The sequence below is a fragment of the Ursus arctos genome, unplaced genomic scaffold, assembly GCF_023065955.2.
Source record: "Ursus arctos isolate Adak ecotype North America unplaced genomic scaffold, UrsArc2.0 scaffold_22, whole genome shotgun sequence".
Classification (NCBI taxonomy): domain Eukaryota; kingdom Metazoa; phylum Chordata; class Mammalia; order Carnivora; family Ursidae; genus Ursus; species Ursus arctos.
Genome location: NW_026622897.1, coordinates 20,941,974 through 20,961,202, shown reverse-complemented (window position 1 = coordinate 20,961,202; position 19,229 = coordinate 20,941,974). Strand labels below are relative to the sequence as shown.

At 54.4% G+C, this 19,229-nt stretch overlaps 1 protein-coding gene across 6 annotated transcripts in view; it reads right to left on the bottom strand.

The window, feature by feature from the left end:
• The window catches only part of ST3GAL4 (ST3 beta-galactoside alpha-2,3-sialyltransferase 4), a 32,766-nt gene that overhangs the window by 2,934 nt on the left and 10,603 nt on the right, over positions 1-19,229 (bottom strand). For 4 of the 6 annotated variants that reach the window (XM_057316644.1, XM_057316640.1, XM_057316643.1 and 1 more), the window contains 9 exons: positions 7,110-7,185; positions 6,742-6,814; positions 6,234-6,314; positions 5,475-5,572; positions 5,208-5,268; positions 4,574-4,669; positions 4,289-4,478; positions 3,431-3,580; positions 255-398 (listed from right to left, as the gene is read on the bottom strand). In XM_057316644.1, the coding sequence (XP_057172627.1) occupies positions 255-398; positions 3,431-3,580; positions 4,289-4,478; positions 4,574-4,669; positions 5,208-5,268; positions 5,475-5,572; positions 6,234-6,314; positions 6,742-6,814; positions 7,110-7,125 (909 nt within the window). In that variant the 5' untranslated portion in view covers positions 7,126-7,185. The remainder of the gene's footprint in view (positions 1-254; positions 399-3,430; positions 3,581-4,288; positions 4,479-4,573; positions 4,670-5,207; positions 5,269-5,474; positions 5,573-6,233; positions 6,315-6,741; positions 6,815-7,109; positions 7,186-19,229) is intronic. The other 2 variants (XM_026505427.4, XM_057316641.1) reach the window with 2 other exon arrangements.

Below are 19,229 nucleotides of genomic sequence, written 5' to 3'. Positions count from 1 at the left end.
TGAGGGACCTCCCCGGCCCAAGAAGGTCTCTCCGGTGCTCCCCACAGCCCCGCACTTCTGGGAGCTCCCTTCCCTGGGCTGGCTCCCAGAAGGAAGACAGGACCTGTGTGGCCAGATCCAGAGGGCTCAGGCCAGGAGTCCAGGGGTCTGCGTTCCAGTTCTGACACTCAGAGCGACCTCACCACGAGCCGCCTCTGGGCCCCTGGCGCCACTCTCACTCACCCAGTGTCCCCAGCTCTGCCCCAGCCACTTACCGCCATGGACTTGAGCGTGATCTGTTCATAGTAGTGGATGGTCTGCTTCCTGTTGTGGGCGTCTGGGTAGCCAAAGCCGGCGATATGCACCAGGTCACAGAGGTGGAGTGCCAGCGTGATGGCCAGCAGGCCTGTGGTGGGCTTCTGAGGGACAAGGGGTGGGCAAGGTATTAGAGGGAGCCCTGCTCCCGTCACCGCCTTCCAGGCCAGCCCCGTGCAACAGACTCCGTCTTTCCCGGACATGTTCTTCCCCCGTGCGGTCTACCCCGCAGTCACTGGCACATGCGGCTCCTGGGCACGGGCGTGGGGCCGGTGCAGTGGCACGAGAACCGAGTCTTTTACTTTAATTTCATACGTAATTAATTTAATAAACTTAAATTTAAATAGCCTCAGGTAGCTGGGGGCTACCAGACTGGGTAGGATAGCCCAACACATCTCACCTTGAGGCATGAAGATGGCAATCAGGATGACGATAATGACAACGGTAATAATCATCATCACCTGTTACCTTTTGAGCACTGACCGTGTGCCAGACGCTACGTTAAGTATTTTACCCCGTATAATACGTGAGTGCATCCGGTCTTCACAAAAACACTTTGAGGTAGACACTCTCATGGGCCCCATTTTACAGATGGGGAAACTGAGGCTTACGACTCTTCACTCAAGGAGTGGAAAGGTTCGGCTCTCTGCCTTGGAAAACCTTACCTCTTTCAGAAAACCTGGGGGGCTCTCTCACTCACGGGCTTATGAGAGTGGGCTCTCCCCTTCCGTAAAATGGGAATAGCAATACTTTTCCCACCCCCCATATGGGCTGCTATGGGGGAAGGAGGAGACCTACTTTCTCCATCCCTAATTCATCCGAGGGGTTGGGCAACCTAATACTCTAACCTCACAAACCTGGCCTTCATCAGCTCCAACAACCTGCCAGCCTGACTGCTTTGGCTGCCCATTCCCTGGACCTTGTCAGCCCAGGTTTTTCCCGTGTCCCTTCTGAGCAATCCTGTCATTTCATTTGTCCCTTTCTGCCGGGGCCTTCTGTTTCCCTCCTGTTGCTTTGACCACCACGTTATCGTATCCAGTTCACACCTCTGCCGAACCACATTTCCATGGCCTACCAGCCAGCTCTGCCTGGTCACGGGCTCCTGAAACCTGCCAGACTCTCCTCTCCCCCTGTCTTTCCTGTATTCATTAAGCATGTTACCACCCAGCCAGCTGTCTAAGCTGGAAACCTAGAATTGTGATAAATCTCTCAACTTCACCTGTAAAATAAATGGTGTAGCAGGAGGTCCCTAAGCTCACCCCCAGTGACCCTTGAGTGCATGTGGAACCTACAAATCTGAGACATATTACATTATATTCTATTGCCCTATGGGTGCCATTGGCCATAAGAGAGAGATCATCCTGGTGGGCTCATTACCTGAGCTTTTGCATCTGGGTCTAGAGGTCAGCAATGGAGGAAGTCAGGGGTGGGAAGGGCTAGAAGGATTTATCATGTCATTGCTGGCTGGAAGGTGGAGAGGGTTATATCTTAAGGAACACACACAATCTCTAAGAGCTGAGGGTATCAAGGCTGAAAGCCAGCAAAGGAAATGGGACCTCAGTCCTGGAACCACAAGGGACTGAATCCCTCTGACAAGAAGGACCCTGGAAGCGTGTCCCCCCACCCCACTCTAGCCTCCAGATAAGAATTCAGCCATGCCCAGCTGGACTTCTGACCGCCAGAACTGTGAGTCCATCAACAGGTGTTGCTTTAAGCCACTCAGCTGTGGTGATTTGTTAATCAGGCAGCAATGAGAAACTACTACATCAAGGGCATGGCTTCCTTTTCCCCTCCCACAGCCAGAAGCTGGGTTCTGGTCCTTCCCCCTCTGCTGCACACCCCATCGGGAACATAAAACTCCTCCTCACTGCTCCCCTCAACTTCACGTGCACTAGAACTCAGTGCTGGAGTTGCTGGTTGGTCTTGCCAAAGGAAATATCTTTTCCCAAAGTCTCTGCCGGATGGGCCCCATGACCCCTCAAAGGCCCAACTCCAAGACCACCTCCTCTGTGGCGGGCGAGGTAGGGGGCTCCCAGCCAGCCCCACGCAGAGGTCTGCCCCTCCTCCCAGCTCCTACAGCATCTGGAACAACTCTCTACGAGGCATTCTGCCACTCCGTGTTGCAACCTGTATGTTTACTCTGCTAGACTGAGTGTCCTCAGGGCAAGGTGCATGTCTTACTCCCCAAGCGTGCAAATGGGGGGCCTGGGACTGAATGGCCACAAAAGGAGGCATTCAACGTATGAAGCTGAATCAGAGGAGATATTCAGTGAAGAATAAAATTCTTGATGCACGATTTGGCAAATACAGTGAGCATCCACTGTGTACCAATCTCTGCCATAGGCGTTTTATATAATTATGTTTTTAAATCCTACAAGGGCCTTAAAAGGTCAGTACTAATACTATCCCCACCATACAGATAAGAAAAAGCACGGCTCCAAGTGGCCGGTCTGCCCGAGGCCACAGAGTAAGCAGGACAGCTGAGCTCCAGCTATGTTTACTAGTTACCTCTGACAACTATCCCCCACGGCCTCTCTGGGGGCTCAGAAGGCACGTGTGGACGTCCTTGGGAAGGTACGAGCTGGCGGCTAAAGCCCACCAGCTGAAACGAAAACCATAATTTGCAAAACTGTACCATGACCCCCAGCACGGACCTATCACACCAAAGCAGGACCCACAAGACAAACTGAAGCTCGAGCACCTTTAACTCATTCCGGCGAGGCCGTTCCAAGATAAGAGCACAGATAAAGTGACCTAACAGCAACTGCACGGACTCCAGTCATTCTCAAGTCAAGGCCACAGACTGTTCCAGCAACTCCTTACCTTATAAATCCCGACCAGCACCTGCCAAGGCCTCTAACTCCGGCCCCAAACCCTATAAAAACCCTCCCCTAACTTCCTGCTCGGCAGATGCCCCCACGGTTCTCCAAAGTCCACACTCTCCCTTCCGGCAGCCAAACACACCGGACTGAATACAGAGGTGTGGGCAGGAGGCTGTCCCAGGGGCTGTTCAAACGCAAACTGCTGTCTCGGTTGTTCCTTTCCCTTCTCCTGGGGTCCTCCAGGGCTTCCGAAGCCTCTAGAAATGGCCCACCCCGGCCCTCGGGCTTCCCGGCCGCCCGCGCCCCACCATCACCTGCACCTGCTTAATCTTGCGAGGCTGCTGCATTGGAAGGCTCAGCAGTTTGTCAGCTGCTATCTCCATGAAGAAAGGGTTGAGAATCCGAACCTGCCTGGGGTTGACGTCCCAGATGAGGGGAGGCTGCTTCCAGAAGCCCTTTCGCACCTGCGGGGCACAGGATTGGAAGGGAGAGATGAGGGTGTGCGAAGACCTGTTTCTCAAGTCCAGCCTGGTGGTCCTTAGTCAGCAGATGGGGTCCACGTGATGGCAGAGCCCCCCCCAAGAATGTGGGGTGAGAGGGGAGGGAGGTGGAGGCTAGGCCCGCACCCAAAAGGGGAAGGACGAACAGAGAGGAGTGGGGAGAGAGAGGTGGGAGGGCCCTGCTCGGGGGGGGGGGGGCAGGGGACATGCTGTGTAGAGTATGGGGTCCAACTACTGCCCACTTCCAAGGATATTCAGACAGATAGAAGGGGCCTAAGTGTGGGGCTGTCTAAACACTTGGCAAAAATGCTACATGGGACCAGTCGGCATCTGACTGGATGAGAAAAAGACGGTGGACAACACCCAGAAGGACAGATCCCTTGTTCTAACCTACCCCCTGCCTGGAGATGTCTACTGACCAGCTCCTCTGCTCCCAGGTTTCTCACTGGCAAACACATATTCCAGCAGCTTCCCTGGCCCCAGCAGCCTCAAGCTTGGGGCGCCACCTGACTCCTGCAGGCTTCTCAGAAGTCCCACAGAACATGGAGTTCACGACTTCCCCTCACGGACTCTTTAGGACCACAGGACAGACATTGTGGAGCGTGAGGTCCTGAGACAGGCAGGGCCCCATCCCTGAGCCGTGACCCCTCGCCTCCCCGTGTCCCCGCTCACCCTCTTCTTATCACTCAGGATGGTCTCAATCCAGTGGAAGTCCATTGCCTTGAAAGCTACCAGGACGAGGAGTGTATCTGGGTTGTTCTCCACTTTGGGGTTGAAGTGGGCTGACTCGGGGTAGAAGAGACGCATGGTGGTCTTGGAGCCCACGTCGCCCTCGTAGCCAGCCACGGGTGCGTTGTTCAATCTGCAAGGCAGGGAGGAGGATGCCCGTCACCCAGAGCCCCACGGGCCCTCGACAGTCACTCCCAAACAGAAGGGACGAGAGCCCGTCCTACAGACCTGATGACCACGTCGTACTTGTTGATGGCATCGCCCAGCGAGCTGTTGCGCAGCCGGTGCCCGTTCCCCACCACCACGCAGCGGCGACACTTGAGACTGCCGTGGGAAGAGGGTGCTCAGCCCGGGAGTGACCCCTGCTCCTGCTCCGCTTAACCCCTGCCCGGGGTCTGCCCGGGGCCCAGCTCGGGGGTCCTTCCCGGGCTGCCTCAGCCCCTGATCCCCACGGACCAGGCTTCTCTGGGGAGTCCCGCTTACGGTCCTGCTGACTCCACAGCCCTGGCCCTTAGCGGGAGAGGAGACTGAGCAGAGCACAGAAGACGGAGGAGGAGAGGAGGGAGAGCTCCTGGTGCGGACTAATAAGAAGCCCCATTTCGAAGCCCCCTCGCCTGCTGCCCAGGCCTGCCTGTTGCCACGGCGATACGCTGCCTGCTACGGCACCCGGATGCCCGGGCTCAGTTGCCGTGGACACTGGCGTCCCTGCCTCCCCCGGAGACAGGCAGGCTGCGAAGAAGGGTCAAATTGGCCACGGGGGACCAGAGATAGGAAGGCTCGCTGGGAGGTGCTAGCCCATGACTGTCGCATGGGGGCAGGAAGGGGAGGGCGCTCGGACTCAGGGCAGGGACTGTCTCCTTACCTCTGGATGCTCTCTGGAATGGAGTAGCTGGTGATGGCTAGAACCCGGAGGAGCAGGTCTTCTACAAAAAGACGTGGATTGGGAGGGGCTGATGGCAACAGCTAGCTTTCCAAAGGCTGCCAACTCTCCCTCTGCTGCCCCCTCCTCCCCTGACCTCCCCATCGGAGCCTGGCTCAGAACGTGGGCACTGGGACCATGGGCAGCAAATAACAAGAAGCAGTGTGGCCGAGGGGAGCCCGCCATCCCCATTTACCCGGCAGCTCTTACCACTCCCCTTGGTCCCGTAGGGCAGCTCATAGGCGGACGGTGTCTTGACCCAGAAATAATCCTTCAGCTGCAGGAAGATGGGCTGATCTCGGGAGTAGCTGCACAGAGGTGAGAGCAGGGCAGGGATGAGAAAGGGATTAATCTTGAAGAAGCCAGAATCAGGGTCAGGTCAGGCCCGTGACTAATAGTATATAATATAATATAATATAATATAATATAATATAATATAATATAATATAATATTGTATATAATTATTATATATTACATATTAATATAATATTATATATAACTATATATTTTAATAATATAATAATGTAATATATTATACAGAATATATTTACATATTTAAATATATATTAATATATTTATAAGATATAATAAAATAAATAATATATAAAATATAATATATAACTTTATATATAATAAATATATTGTTTATAATATATAAAATAATGAATTATAATATATACTATTTTGGGTCCCTGCAACCTCCAACTCAGTATATAAATTATATTTATATACTGTATAATATTGCATATAATAATATAGTTATTACACACACACACACACACACACGCATATGTTCAAGGGCCTCTCCTCACTCACAGGCTCCCCTAACCCACGTCCACTGACATGTTCCCCTCCATCTAAGCCCGCACTGAAGCCCCACCCCTGTGAAACTCTCCATCCACCCGCCCCATGCTCGGCCCGCAGGCCCGGCCCGCAGGCCCTGCCCCACCACAGCCTCAAGTACTTACTTGCCAAACAGCTTAGAGGCCTTCCTCTCTGCCTCACCCTGGAAGCACGGCTCCTTCTTCTCTGGGATAGGAAAATAAAAACTAGAGACAGAAAAGGGGAGGAGGCAGGAGCTCCAGTCAGACCTCTCGGGCCCAGGGCCCAGTGTCCCAGGCAGCCTCAACCTTCTCCCGTGACACAGGTCCCAAGGTCCCAGAGAGTGATGTGCAGGGTAGAATCATCTCAAGCCAAGTTGGCTCTGAGACCAACTCATGGCAGAGCCTCCAGCTCTCCCTTCTCCGGAGCAACGTGGGTGAGGGGCCTGGGGATTCCTCACAGACCCTACCCCCCAAACCCACTACCTACGCTCCTGGAAGGATTTCATGCTAACAGCTGAAGGGAGGGGTCATACCCTGGCCCTCTGAACCCTCCTGGCCCCACTGGGTCTGCCGCCCGATGACACTCCATCCCTGAGCCCACTCCTGAGAACTGCTGGAAAGACATGGAAGCTGGCCTCACAGCTCAATGTACCTGTCTTCTCGGGAGATGGAATACCACACCGTGACGACCAGGACCAGAGCCAACATGGCCAGCAGCTTCCAGCCTGCGGGGCACATACACAGAGGAGCTAGAGGCAGGGACGGCGGGGAGAGCCCCAGTGCACCGACCCTGTTGTGGGCCCCTGCAGCCTCCAACTCAAGCAGACCCGGTCCCGGACCCTCGCCTGGCTGTAGTTTTCCAGCACCGGGCTTGGGCCTGGGTTTCTACTGTCCTTCAAGATGAAGAGAGGCCCCCCCCCCGCCGGCTATCTGCCTGTCCCTGTACAGCCCCCAGGGGGCCCCGATGCTGCTTCTGGGGGCCCATCCTTCAGGGAGGGGGAATCCTTGGACAACACTCACGGGACTTGCTTATCATGTTTCTCAGCGGGTAGCAGGGTTCCTGGGGAGAGCTGTCATCCCGGCTGCCTCGGGCCACCTAGGAGGTTAGGAGTCACTGGTATGTGGTCAGCTCTGCAAACGTCCTACCTAGATCCTGGAGCAGGACACACCCACAGCCCGCCTTCCCTTCTCCAGAAGCACAGAGCTGCTTCCGGGGTGGCCATCCAGACAGCGGACATCCTCGTCAGCCCTCAAAGGCGGCATCAGGGGTCCAGGTGGGGCCTGTGCTACAGGAAGGGAACCCGAGTCCCACTCCTCAAAGATGAGGTCCCACGCCAGACTGGACTACTCCAGCTTCCCTGGCGTGGTTTCTCTGTCCCCTTCCTCAGTATGACCTGGGAAGGGCCAGCTCCAGGAAGCAGACAGGAACCTCAACCCACTTTTTACATGGAAGTGAACCGTAGAACGCTGTGATTGGTACTGGATGCAGCCTATGTTTACCTCTTCTCCACCATCCGAAGCAGTCCCTTAGTCCTGGCTACCACCCACCTCTCCATCCTCAGCCTCTCACTACTCCAGCCAAACGCATCCACTCAGGCCAGGCACGGGGGCGAGGGTGGGCGAGGGTCCTCCAGTTCTTCTAGACTCTGACTAAATGCAAACAGTGTCCAAGCCCTCATCCTCTCAGTGCTGGGGGAAAGCTCCGTGAAGGCAAGTGTTTGAATGGGAGTGCCGGGTGGGGGAGGGTCTGGTTGGTCAGAGGAAATGGGAGGCCCTTTGGGGTAAGGGCAAAGCTGGCATGGCAAGGACAGGGCTCTGGAACGGGGTCAGCTGCTATATGCACACAAACTCAGCCAGGGCCACACTGCAGAGTCACGGGGGAAGGAATTTAGGCAGCTTGCACAGCCACAACAAGAGACGTGGGATGCCAGGTACCATTTTTGTCATCCACACAGTGTTCCCCAGTCACCTGAATCAGAAGAATTACCCTGGGCCGCTTCCTGAAAACCCAGATTCCAGGGCTTTTCCCGGGGACTGCTAAATGAGACAGGGTGGGACCTGGGACAGGCATTTTCACAAGCAGCCCAGGTGAATCTTACGACCCACCTGGAAAGGGAGGGCAGCTCTAGTGTTTGTGCTCTCTCAGGGAGACCTGGAAAACCTCAAATGATTTCTTCAGGGCAGGAGACAGCACCAGGATGAGAGCTGGTTTTTGTTACAAACCATAAATCAATTATCCTGAACACTGTCCTATCACCGAGTCGATGTTCTGCCCCCAGGCTCCACTCTGAGTCCACAAACACCAAAGAATGAGAGTCTTGGCAAGGGGAGGGATGAGAGGTGGGGACCAGAGCCAGACATCCTCAGGACAGTCAGGAACACCCATCCCCAAACCCCAGTAGGAATAGAGGATGACCCTATCCAGTAAAGAAAGCTCTGGATTTGTAGTTAGAAGACAGCCAATGAAAGTGATGGTTCTAGTAACTTCCCTGATCACTCCTCTGAAAGTGGCATGCCTTCTTCCATACCTCCCTACAGCCACTGCCAATTCATTCCTTACCCCGGCACGGTCCAGACTTCTCCCAATCTATAATGAGCTTAGTTACTTGCTTGCTTTCTGAATGCCTTCCCCTCTGGAATATGAGCTCTGTGAGGGTAGCAATGAGGTCTGTCGTGTTCCCAGCACCCAGCACACTGCCCAGCACAGAGCCAGTGCTCAGCAAGTACTGAATGAATAGCACTTCGGGTTAACTTGGCAGTCACTTCTCCCTTTCGGACCCTCAGTTTCTTTGGTTGTAAAACTGGGAAGTTAGCCTACTAGATTCTTGCCGCTCAAAATATATTTATTGGATCAGCACCACGGGCATCACTAGGGACCTTATCAGAAATGCATAACCTCGGGGCGCCTGGGTGGCTCAGTCGGTTGAGCGTCAGACTCTTGATTTCTGCTCAGGTCATGATCTCAGGGTCATGAGATCAAACCCCACGTCGGGCTCTGCACTCAGCGGGGAGTCTGCTTGGAGAATCTCTCCCTCTATCCTCCCCACCCCTGCTCATGCTCTCTCTCTCTCTCAAATGGATAAATAAATCTGAAAGAAAGAAAGAAAGAAAGAAAGAAAGAAAGAAAGAAAGAAAAAAAGAGAAAGAAAAAGAAAGAAATGCATGATCTCGGGCCCCTCCATACGGACAAAATCAGAACCTGATTTGAATAAGATCACCTGGAGAATCATCTGCACAGTAAGTCTGAGAAACACTGGTTCAGGTGGATGGTTTTTGACCTTGACTGAACAGGAAAATCGCCTGGGGTGCTAAAAATTTTTAAAAATAAGATATAATCACAAGCGTCCGGGTCCCACACCTGGGAATTCTGACTTGATGGGTCTGGCCCAGCACCACATTTGCTCGAGCCCCTCGGGTGACCCTAACACCCCATCAGGATTAAGAACCACTGAGGCGGACAAGGAGGATGAGGATGAGGATGTCCGCACGACGGCCTAAGCAGGCTGCTCAAACCTCGGTGTGTGCCTTCTGACTCAGTGGGCGAGGCCGGATACGAATTCTACCCAACGCCCAGGTGGTGCCCCATCACCCGCTAGGAGCACGCCCTGTGCTGCCGAGCTCCCCACCAGCATCCGTCCAGCCCGGACATCTCCCGACTTTATGACCCACACCTGCCGCTCCCCTCCACTCTCCCTCAGTCTTCACGACCAGCTCCCTTTGTATTAGGAGGTCACAACACGGGTGACGCGACTGGCGCAAGGCCAGCACCTGAGGAGTTAAGAACTATACAGCTGCCTTGGTCCCATTCTCCAAGATTCTCATTTCATTGGTTCCAGGCAGGGTCCAGGCATTCGTAAGTGAAAAACAAAACAAAAACCAAAAACCCCCCACCTCCCTGACACGAAGCCAGGATGGCCAGCCCCACGCACAGCGAGCTCCACGGTCACTGAAGGACAGTGACTCCTGGGCGGAGGAGACCTCCGGCGGGCGCTGAGCACAGCTGACAGTCCAGATCCCGAGCAGAGCAACAAGACAGCTAGAGAAGCGCCGGAAAGCCTGCACGGGGAGGTCTGAGCCCAGATGGTGTGCGAGGCAGACTGACTCGGCTTCGAGCTTGCTCCGAGACCCCCGATCAGGGCTTTCATCAGCCCACTCCTCCCCTTGCTGGGCCAAGCCAAGACCAGAGCTCGGCAGCCGCGGACATTCCCGGAGCCCGAGCTTCTTGGGTAGCTGCTGCCTCCGGTCGACCCACAGCCTTCCCCCAGCCGCTGGCTGCCCCGCATTATTGACCGGGCCCCTGGGTATGAAAGGACACGGGGACAGTCCCAGGAGAGTACCTGGGGGGCAGAGCAGGACTGTGCTCCACTCACGTCGCGCACGTGGCAGCCTCTGCCTGCCACCAACAGCCAGGGAGACCTGCACACAGAACACACCAAGCCAAGCTGACCCCGGGAGGGGAGTCCGCACGCTCGCAGGTGCTCTGCTGAACTCCACAGCGCCCCGCGCTGACCTGAGCCCTTGCTGCAGGGCAGAACCCGGGGCACAGGGGGAGGAACTGAGCCCCCTACGCCCTGCCTCACGCGCCTCACACACAGCAAGAACCCAGCAGCTACCTGCTCCACCCAAGGACACAGCGTGACGCCAGGCCCCTCGGAGCCCCGGGGCCCATTAGGGACAAGGCTGAATGAACCTGAGAAGAGGTCTGGGAAGACTAATGGGGGAGGACTCAGAGGCTCCGTTCTTATTGGCTCAGAGACCTTGAGCAAGTCACGTAATTGTGGGCACCGTCCCTGGGTTCTGGAGGGAAAAACCTGGAGCTGCCGCCTGGAGCCTCGGCCAGCCCTCCCGTTCCCTCCTAAGCCCTCCACCTGGACACTGCTGCCCGCACCAGTACCACTGGGACCAGGGATCCCCTTCTGCCCTGTTTCTTCCCACTCTCTCCCCTTCACTCCTCTCTAATAAACAGACCTTGATCTCCCTCCCCCTCCAACAGAACAAAGCCCCTCTCTGCCTCTACCTCCTCTTCCATCACCCCTGCATGTCCACGCTTCCCTCCACTGCTCAGACTTCTGTATCTGGGCCGCAGCCACTCCCACACCACCTCTGGCTCCCACCCGGAATTTTATGCAGACACGGCTCCTCTTCCAGAAGCCATCCGTGGCCTCTTGTCACACCTGAGGAAGGTCTATTTTCTCTCTTCCTCCTGCTCTGAAGCCTGTGATACTGTCAGCCGATGCCTCCTCCTCGGCTTCTGGGTCCCGACTCTCCCCGTGTCCCTCCTACCTCGGTGACAGTCTGTCCTGGCCCCACTCCCTTTAAGGGCTGGCGTTCTCCAGGGATCTGTCCTTGAACCTTTGCTCTCCCGCCTGTTTTTATAGGACAAGTTCATTCATTTTCAGATGTCTGCCCACTACTCCTACCCTGTTCAGTTCCTCCCCAGATCCCATCCCAGTATTTCTGGCTCCCCGCGGCACATCCTACCTGAATGATCGTTAACTCTTCGAACTTGACACATCCCAAACTAGACCTGTGTCTCCAGCTCCACCCCTCCACCCCGGTCCCCACAGGATCATAAATTCTTCCAACATCCACCCCCCTCACGCCACCCCTACTAAACAGTTACTAAACACGATTGTTTCTACCCCATTTCCTCATTCCAACCAGTGCTCACTGAGCTCCTACTGAATGCTTGGCATTGTGGGAGGCACTGGAGATGTAAGGCTTTACAAAACCCAGCAGAGGGGCGCCTGGCTGGCTCAGTCAGAGAAGCATGCAAGCCTTGATCTCGGGGTTGTGAGTTTGAGCCCCATGTTGGGTGTAGTGATTACAAATAAAATAAAATAAAATAAAATAAAATAAAATAAAATAAAATAAAATAAAATAAAACAAAATAAAACAAAACAAAACGCAGATGCAGCATGAAGGCCACATGGTCTAGAGCCTCAGAAAGACTTTATCTTTTTTAAAAGATTTTATTTATTAATTTGATAGAGGGAGAGACAGAGAGTGAGCACAAGGGGGGGGGAGTGGCAGAGGGAGAGGGAGAAGCAGGCTCTCCACTGAGCAGGGAGCCTGACATGGGGCTCGATCCCAGTACCCTGGGATCACGAGCCAAAGGGAGACACTTAACCGACTGAGCCACCCAGGTGCCCCTCAGAAACATTTTAGAATACAGTCCTCCATCTCCAGTTCTGGAGACATATCTAGTCTAGATCCTATCCCAATTTACCTGCTTCCTAATTGGTCTCTTTGAGTCTTTCCTCATTCAACCCCCTTCTTGGGAACTGCCAACATGGTATGCTTCCAGGAAATAATTTGGATCAAACCACCCTCCTGCCTCAATTGCTCCCCATTCTTTAAATGAAAAGCCAAAGCTCCTTGGTGGCAATCAGGACCCTTCACCCTCGGGTCACGGGTGCTGAAGGCACACCTCCTACCCTTTTCCCAGGCAGGCCACAGGAGCTGCCTTTCCCCCTCCCCTCTTCCCACCCTAAGCAGGAGGATACCCTAAGCCCCTCCCCACCCAGGACACCCTCACTCTAGCATCAGCTCAAAGGGCTCTTCCTCTATGAAGTCTTTTCCGACATTTCTAAGCAACCGCTGTTTTTCTTCCCACCAAAGATTGTTTATAACTTGCTTCTGGCACTTAACAGGTAATATAATTTCATATTATATAATTACTGCTTTTCACGTCTTGCCCACTATCTTCTGACCTCTGAAACTGGAGGCTTGTTTATACCAAGAGTCTATCAGAGTACCTGGATTACACAAGATGCTTTATCACATAATATAATTTTATGTTATGTTCATATGTGTTTTGTATCTGGCCCACGAGACTATGACCTCTGTGGTCTGGGAGCCTTCTTTATATTTTCAGACTCTATTAAAGTTCAGAAGGTAGCATGTAAACATCGGACACACGAGTAATAAGATGAGATTAAACGTGTATTACATCCCTTGTAAATTACTACAATGTACGGTGCACTTAAGGACCCCACCCCATCACCACTGGTTTGGGGACCAGGTAAGTCACTGTTGTGGGGGGCTGTCCGTGCACCATGGAATGTTTAGCAGTATCTTTGACCTCTCCACTAGATGCCAGTAGGAACACCAGTCCCTGGTTGTGACAACCAGCTTGTCTCCAGACATTACCAAACGCTGAGAACTACTCTGCTAGACACTTTGAAGGACTGTCCAAGTATGATCTCAACCCTATGAGTTAAACACCATCACGACCTCCCTTGTAGAGACAGGGACCCAGTGCATAAGAAGGGTCAGCCACTTGCCTAGGGATGTAGAGCTAGGGAGGAGGACAAGGACCGGGACTCGGGCTGCTTAGCTCCTGAGCCCACATGCCTGACCCCTGACCCCCTCCTGCCTCAACAGCCCTCCTTGGGAAGGAATGACTTCCTAGATGCCACGATCCCTCGAATGTCCACCTGCTGCCTTTAGGAGCAAGTAAAGGAAGTCAGTCCTCTATCAGATCCAAGTCCTACGACAGCCACGAGCAGCCTCCCGTGCTCCTTCTCAGGCAGCTTCCTGGTGGGACACAGTTTCTCTCTGCTGCCGTCGCCCAGGGCTCCTCTGGAAGCTCTCCAGCACGCTTCCAATGCGTGCTCCTGTAGCCGCGGGATTAGTACGGCCCTCCATCTGGACACCAGACTTCCAGGAATGCTGGCGAACGCGGCGCTCACTTATCACATCGCACGCTGGCACGGGACTCAAATCCTTCAGCTGGTAAGCCAGGCCTCCTGGGCCCTGAACTTGGGTGGCTGCGCCGTCCAGCCGAAGAGCGGGACTGTACGACACCTGCTTACACACATTTCCCCTTAGGATCCAGGGTCACGTTTCCTCCTGTCAAGGTGGGTGAATCTCAGCGGTGCCAGCTGGCCCACAGCGATTCCTCCCAGCTCAGAGTCCGTGGCTAATATTCCAGAGGGCGCTCGAGCTGGACGGTGACGTTCATACGGCTCATACAATCGCTAGGTAAGGCAAGATGTTGACACAGGCCACGGGGCTCATGTAGGGCCACAACCTACTTTAATCACTCATTCTTGGGTGGAGATGGCCAGTTAATGGCAATTCTCCAGAACAGATCAGTCGCCCACATCACTTCTCAGCTCAAAAACCCTCTAAGGGCTCCTTGTGTACTGAGAGAGACAGGGGCTTGATAGCTCTTCATTCATTTCTTTGTTCGCCTTCGCTACCAGCCATCAAAAATTCCATACACACCCCACAATTCTGATCCCCCGCCCCTGCTTGTAAAGATTTTTGTTTAGTTTTGTTCGGTGCCGTTATCACCAATGTCTAGAAGAGCGACGGGCACACAGTAGGCCCTCAATACAAATTCACTGAATTAATAAACGGATCACTTCATCAGGGACGTCACTGGAGCAAGGGAGGAAGAGGCAGTAACAGCGAGTCTGATACTCGCTCCATCCCCTCCGCCCCACCCCTGGCCGGACACAGGCTGCAGACTTTGCCCTCCCCCATCACTGAGCAGCACAGTGTGACCGTAGCACTGGGAAGTGAGGCCTGCTTGGCCCCAGCTCACATGGGAGAGCAGAGGGCCGAGTCACTGGCCAACTGCCTCAAGGCCCATGAGTGGGCAGATGGGGCCGTCTGTCTGGCCATCCAAGCTTGGAGGGAAAGGGGCCTGACAGGCTTCCCACGGAAGCACAGAAGGTTCTCTGTTCCCCACCTTGGGGTCCACAGGCTGCTCCCCTCCCCCGCCCCTGCCATCAGACACCCGGACCAGCCCAGCACTGCAGCCTCCTGGATAGAAACACTGTATCACCCACTTGATCAGCTGCCAGTCACAAGACACCAGAGGGAACCACTTGAAAATCATACTTCTGGTGTCTGCCTGGGAGGTGGGGGACAGAGGCTCTGAATTCCATTCCCTGGGTGAGAAAGCTGAAGGTGTGTGACAGGGTAGAGAATCAACCGCGATGGACTCAGAGCTAGGACAAGAAAAGGAAAAATCTGGTGGGGCTGTGGACCCGCCCCAGGGTCCCAGGTAGGGGCTTTGGGCAGGCTTCCCTCCTCCGACCTCCCACCCAGGAGCCCACGAATTTGGCCCCAGGGAGCCAAAGCTAACAGCACTACCAGAGTTGGGGCTGGACCTCAGATCACTACCAATATGGCCAGTCCCCTCCCTCCTCTGGCTTCCAGATGCCTCTTCTGAAAACAGTGGACAGCACCAGCCCTGCCCCGTCCCACATGGTGGCCCCCAGCCACGTGTGACTGTGGAGTCCTTGCTGTGTGGCTGGTTTACACTGAGGTTTGTTGTCATGGGAAATCATACCCTGGATTTCAAACACTTGGTACAAAAAAAAGTGAACTATCACCTAAAAATTATTTATACTGATCACACGCTGCAGTAATATTTTGGCTATACTGGATTAAAATACTAAAATTTATTTCACCTTCTTATTTTTACATTTTAAAAAATGTGGCTAACTTAACATTTTTAAACATTTTATGTATTTATTTATCTATTTTTTAAAAATATTTTATGTATTTCATGTATTCATTTGACAGAGAGCACTCAGGAGCAGGGGGAGGGGCAGAGGGAGTGGGAGAGGCAGGCTCTCCGCTGAGCAGAGAGCCTGATGCAGGACTGGATCCCAGGACCCCGGGATCATGACCTGAGCTGAAGGCAGATGCTTAACCGTCTGAGCCACCCAGGCGGCCCATAAAATTTTATTTACTTTAAGTAATCTCTACACCCAACATCGGGCTCAAACTCATGACCTCGAGATCAAGGGTGGCGTGCTCTTCCAACTAAGCCAGCCAGGAGCCCCTAACCTAACATTTTATAAGATCTGAAGTTACATAGGTGGTTTACATTTCTGGCTCCCATTGCATTCCTATCGGACAGCAGGGGACCAGGCCAGGGCGTCTGGGATGCCTGCGGAGGACCCCGGTCACTCTGAGGGACAGCCACAGCGAGCACTGCTCCAAGGTCTCAAGTCTGGCAGAGCTGAGACGTCTCCACTCTTCCTGCATCGGCCCCCCTCCTCCCGGGCTGTCAGCGTTCTGAGTGTGGAGGCACAGTTCAATTCAGGGTGACACTGTCTTCCTGACCCTGGCAACTTGCCCCAGTGCCTGTGCAGAACCGGCCTCTCAGCTACCCCTCGCACACCACACCTGCCCAGGGCCCACGCGGATGGCCACGTTTGCGCTGGCATGCAGGTCACACGGAACTGCCTCCTCTGGCCAAGAGCTGTGTGGGGGACTGGCCACTGGGACTGAACCCTGCCTCTGCCGCTTGGCACCCCTAAGCCTCGGTCTCCCAATCTGTAGAATGGAGGTAAAGAGCCCCTACCACGAGTTTCGTTGTACCAGTTAACAGGATAACGAAGAAAAGACACATGGGAAACGCTCCATGAATAGCAACTATTAGCCATACTGCTGCTTCGTGTGCTAAGTGGAATCCAAAAGCTGCAGCTGTCTGGAATGTGGGGTGGATTAAAACATCATTTAAGAAACAGTATGTTTTAGTCAGTCTGTTCTGTGATTAAAAGTAAAGAAATAGGGGCGCCTGGGTGGCACAGCGGTTAAGCGTCTGCCTTCGGCTCAGGGCGTGATCCCGGCGTTACGGGATCGAGCCCCACGTCAGGCTCCTCCACTATGAGCCTGCTTCTTCCTCTCCCACTCCCCCTGCTTGTGTTCCCTCTCTCGCTGGCTGTCTCTATCTCTGTCAAATAAATAAATAAAATCTTTAAAAAAAAAAAAAAGTAAAGAAATAAACACCGAACCTTACACGATGTACAAATGACTGTCCACTGAACTGAGAAAGCCCTCGATAACCGCCGGGCCTCCCCAGCGCTTCCTAAACATGCCTTCGCCTCCCCAAAGGTAAGGATTTTAGCTTGCATGCCCCCTCCACACCCCGACCCCCATTTGAGAATGGAGGCAGGACTGAAGTGGGGGGGGGTGTCAGTGCCAACGGTGTGACATCTGAGTCCTTTTCTAGGCAGGGGTTGACTGCAGTGTAAATGCTGGGGGGTCTGGAATCACAAGCCCGGACCTCCCTCCCTGGCCTCCCTTGTCCTGGCCACTCTCCCTTCCATGCTGCCCCCAACACACAGTCCCAGACTACCCAACCAGGAGTCTCCTCTCTACCCCACACTCTCCTCCTTACCCCATCTTACTCCCCCTTTTTTTTTTTAAGATCGTATTTATTTATTTGAGAGACAGAGAGAGACAGATATCGAGAGACAGCACAAGCAGGGAGGGGAGGGAAAAGGAGGCTCTCCACTGAGCAGGGAGCCCAATGAGGGGTTCGATCCCAGGACCCTGGGATCACGACCCAACTGACTGAGCCACCCAGGCGCCCCCATCTTATTTCCTTTGTAGCAATGACACCACGCTATCTCCTGTACTCATAAATCCGTGCACCCCGAGAAAGCAGGACTTCGTACGGTCCACAGTATCTCCAGCACCAAATTCGATACCTGTTGCATGATAGGTCACAAATACCAAAACAAACAGATGTCTAAAATGAATGAGCAAATGACCAGAACAAGTGTGGACAGAAAATCACCAAGTTAAAGCATCCCACACCCTTATTTTGCAAAGACCTGAGCACCCGAGGTGCCAGGGGCTTGCCAGAGGCTCAGCTTGGGAGCCGGCGGAGCCACCAAGTGCCACACTTTTTGCCAAACACACGTGGCTACGCTCACAAGCAAACCCTTATCACCAGGAAGGCGTGGTTTCTGCAGAAGTGGCTATCAGCACTTTGACCCCCCTTCATCACTACCGACTTCCAGGCTATGGGACCACACAATGAGCTGGTATCAACCAACAAAGCTGGTGTGGTCCCAGCAGAGCTCCAGGCTGGAAGTTGCCCTATTACCCAGGAAATCTCACGTACTCCTTATTCATTCCCCAAGAGGGCCAGCCTGAGCCAAAACCCCAGCCACCCCTCCCCAGACCTCCGAGCACCTCTGGCATCCTGGAGGCAGAGGAAAGGGGTCTGGACACAAACCCGAGGCCTGACCCAGCCTTTGCAGTCACAGGCTGGGCATCCCTGGACAAGGTCCTACAACTCTCAGGGCCTCAGTTTCCTCCTCTGTGAAACGTAGGTCGCGAGGGCAAGTGCTAAGAGGTGTGTGCGTCTGGAAAGCATCCTGAGATTGAAAGCCTGGAGCCTTAGGCCAGGCCGACACCGGGCTCTCGGCAAACGGAAGCTGCAGGGACCCCTGGTCGGTCCAGGCCTGCCCCAGTGGGCGGCAGCTCCTCTCCACCCAAGGTTTCCCCATCCCAGCAAAGGGAAGGGTCCACAACCACAGCTCCCACCTGCTACTGTAACCACAACCCTGCTCCCCTCTCCTCCTGGCTGCTGGGCCATCGCACACACGACACAGGACGCACACAGCCGCCCAGGGAGAGGGGGAGAGACACTGCCACCCAGACTCTGTCCCCCACTAAACTCAGGCCCCGTGCAACGGCCAGACTCTAGGTGCTTTGCTGGGCTGTGAGGAACATAGGGTGGGAGGGAGGGAGCAGGCCTCCCCGGAGAAGCTGCTCTGTCTCTCTCTGGGTACATCACCTCCCTGAGAAGGGCTCGGGCCCTTGATCATGCCACCTGATAGCCATCCCAAAGGGATCCAGATGACCCCTCCGCTGGCCAGCACCCCCTCTCCATAGCAGCTCCAGAAGCAGTACCCCTCCTCACTGATTTCCAGAGTGACGTCCCCCCTGCTGGCTGTCCCCTCTCTAGGGCAGGTACTCCCCAAGCCCCCAAGCAGGGACAGTGCAGGGCCATGGGCAGTCCTGGCACTTCGATGGAGGTGAATACAATTCCAGCTCTGGCCCCAGAATGGTGGCTCTCAGCATGGCTGCTTTGGAACATCTGGAGCGGCAGGGAGACCTCTCTCCCCTGGCGAGGCACGCTGCCCCGCAATGGCGGTTCCGGAACAGCGAGGTTTCGGGGTGTCCACAGGGGAGGACCCACTCCTGAATTCCCAGTGGGAGCCTGAGAGAGTAAGAGGAGCTGAGGGTGGGGTTCGGGGAAAGAGGGAGGCGCTGTGCGTATATGCTGAGGGGTGGCGGTAGGGCACCTGGGGTGGGGGTTCTAAAAGAGAAAAGCGACCATGAAGAAGGAAAACCAAGACTCCATTTCCTGCAGTA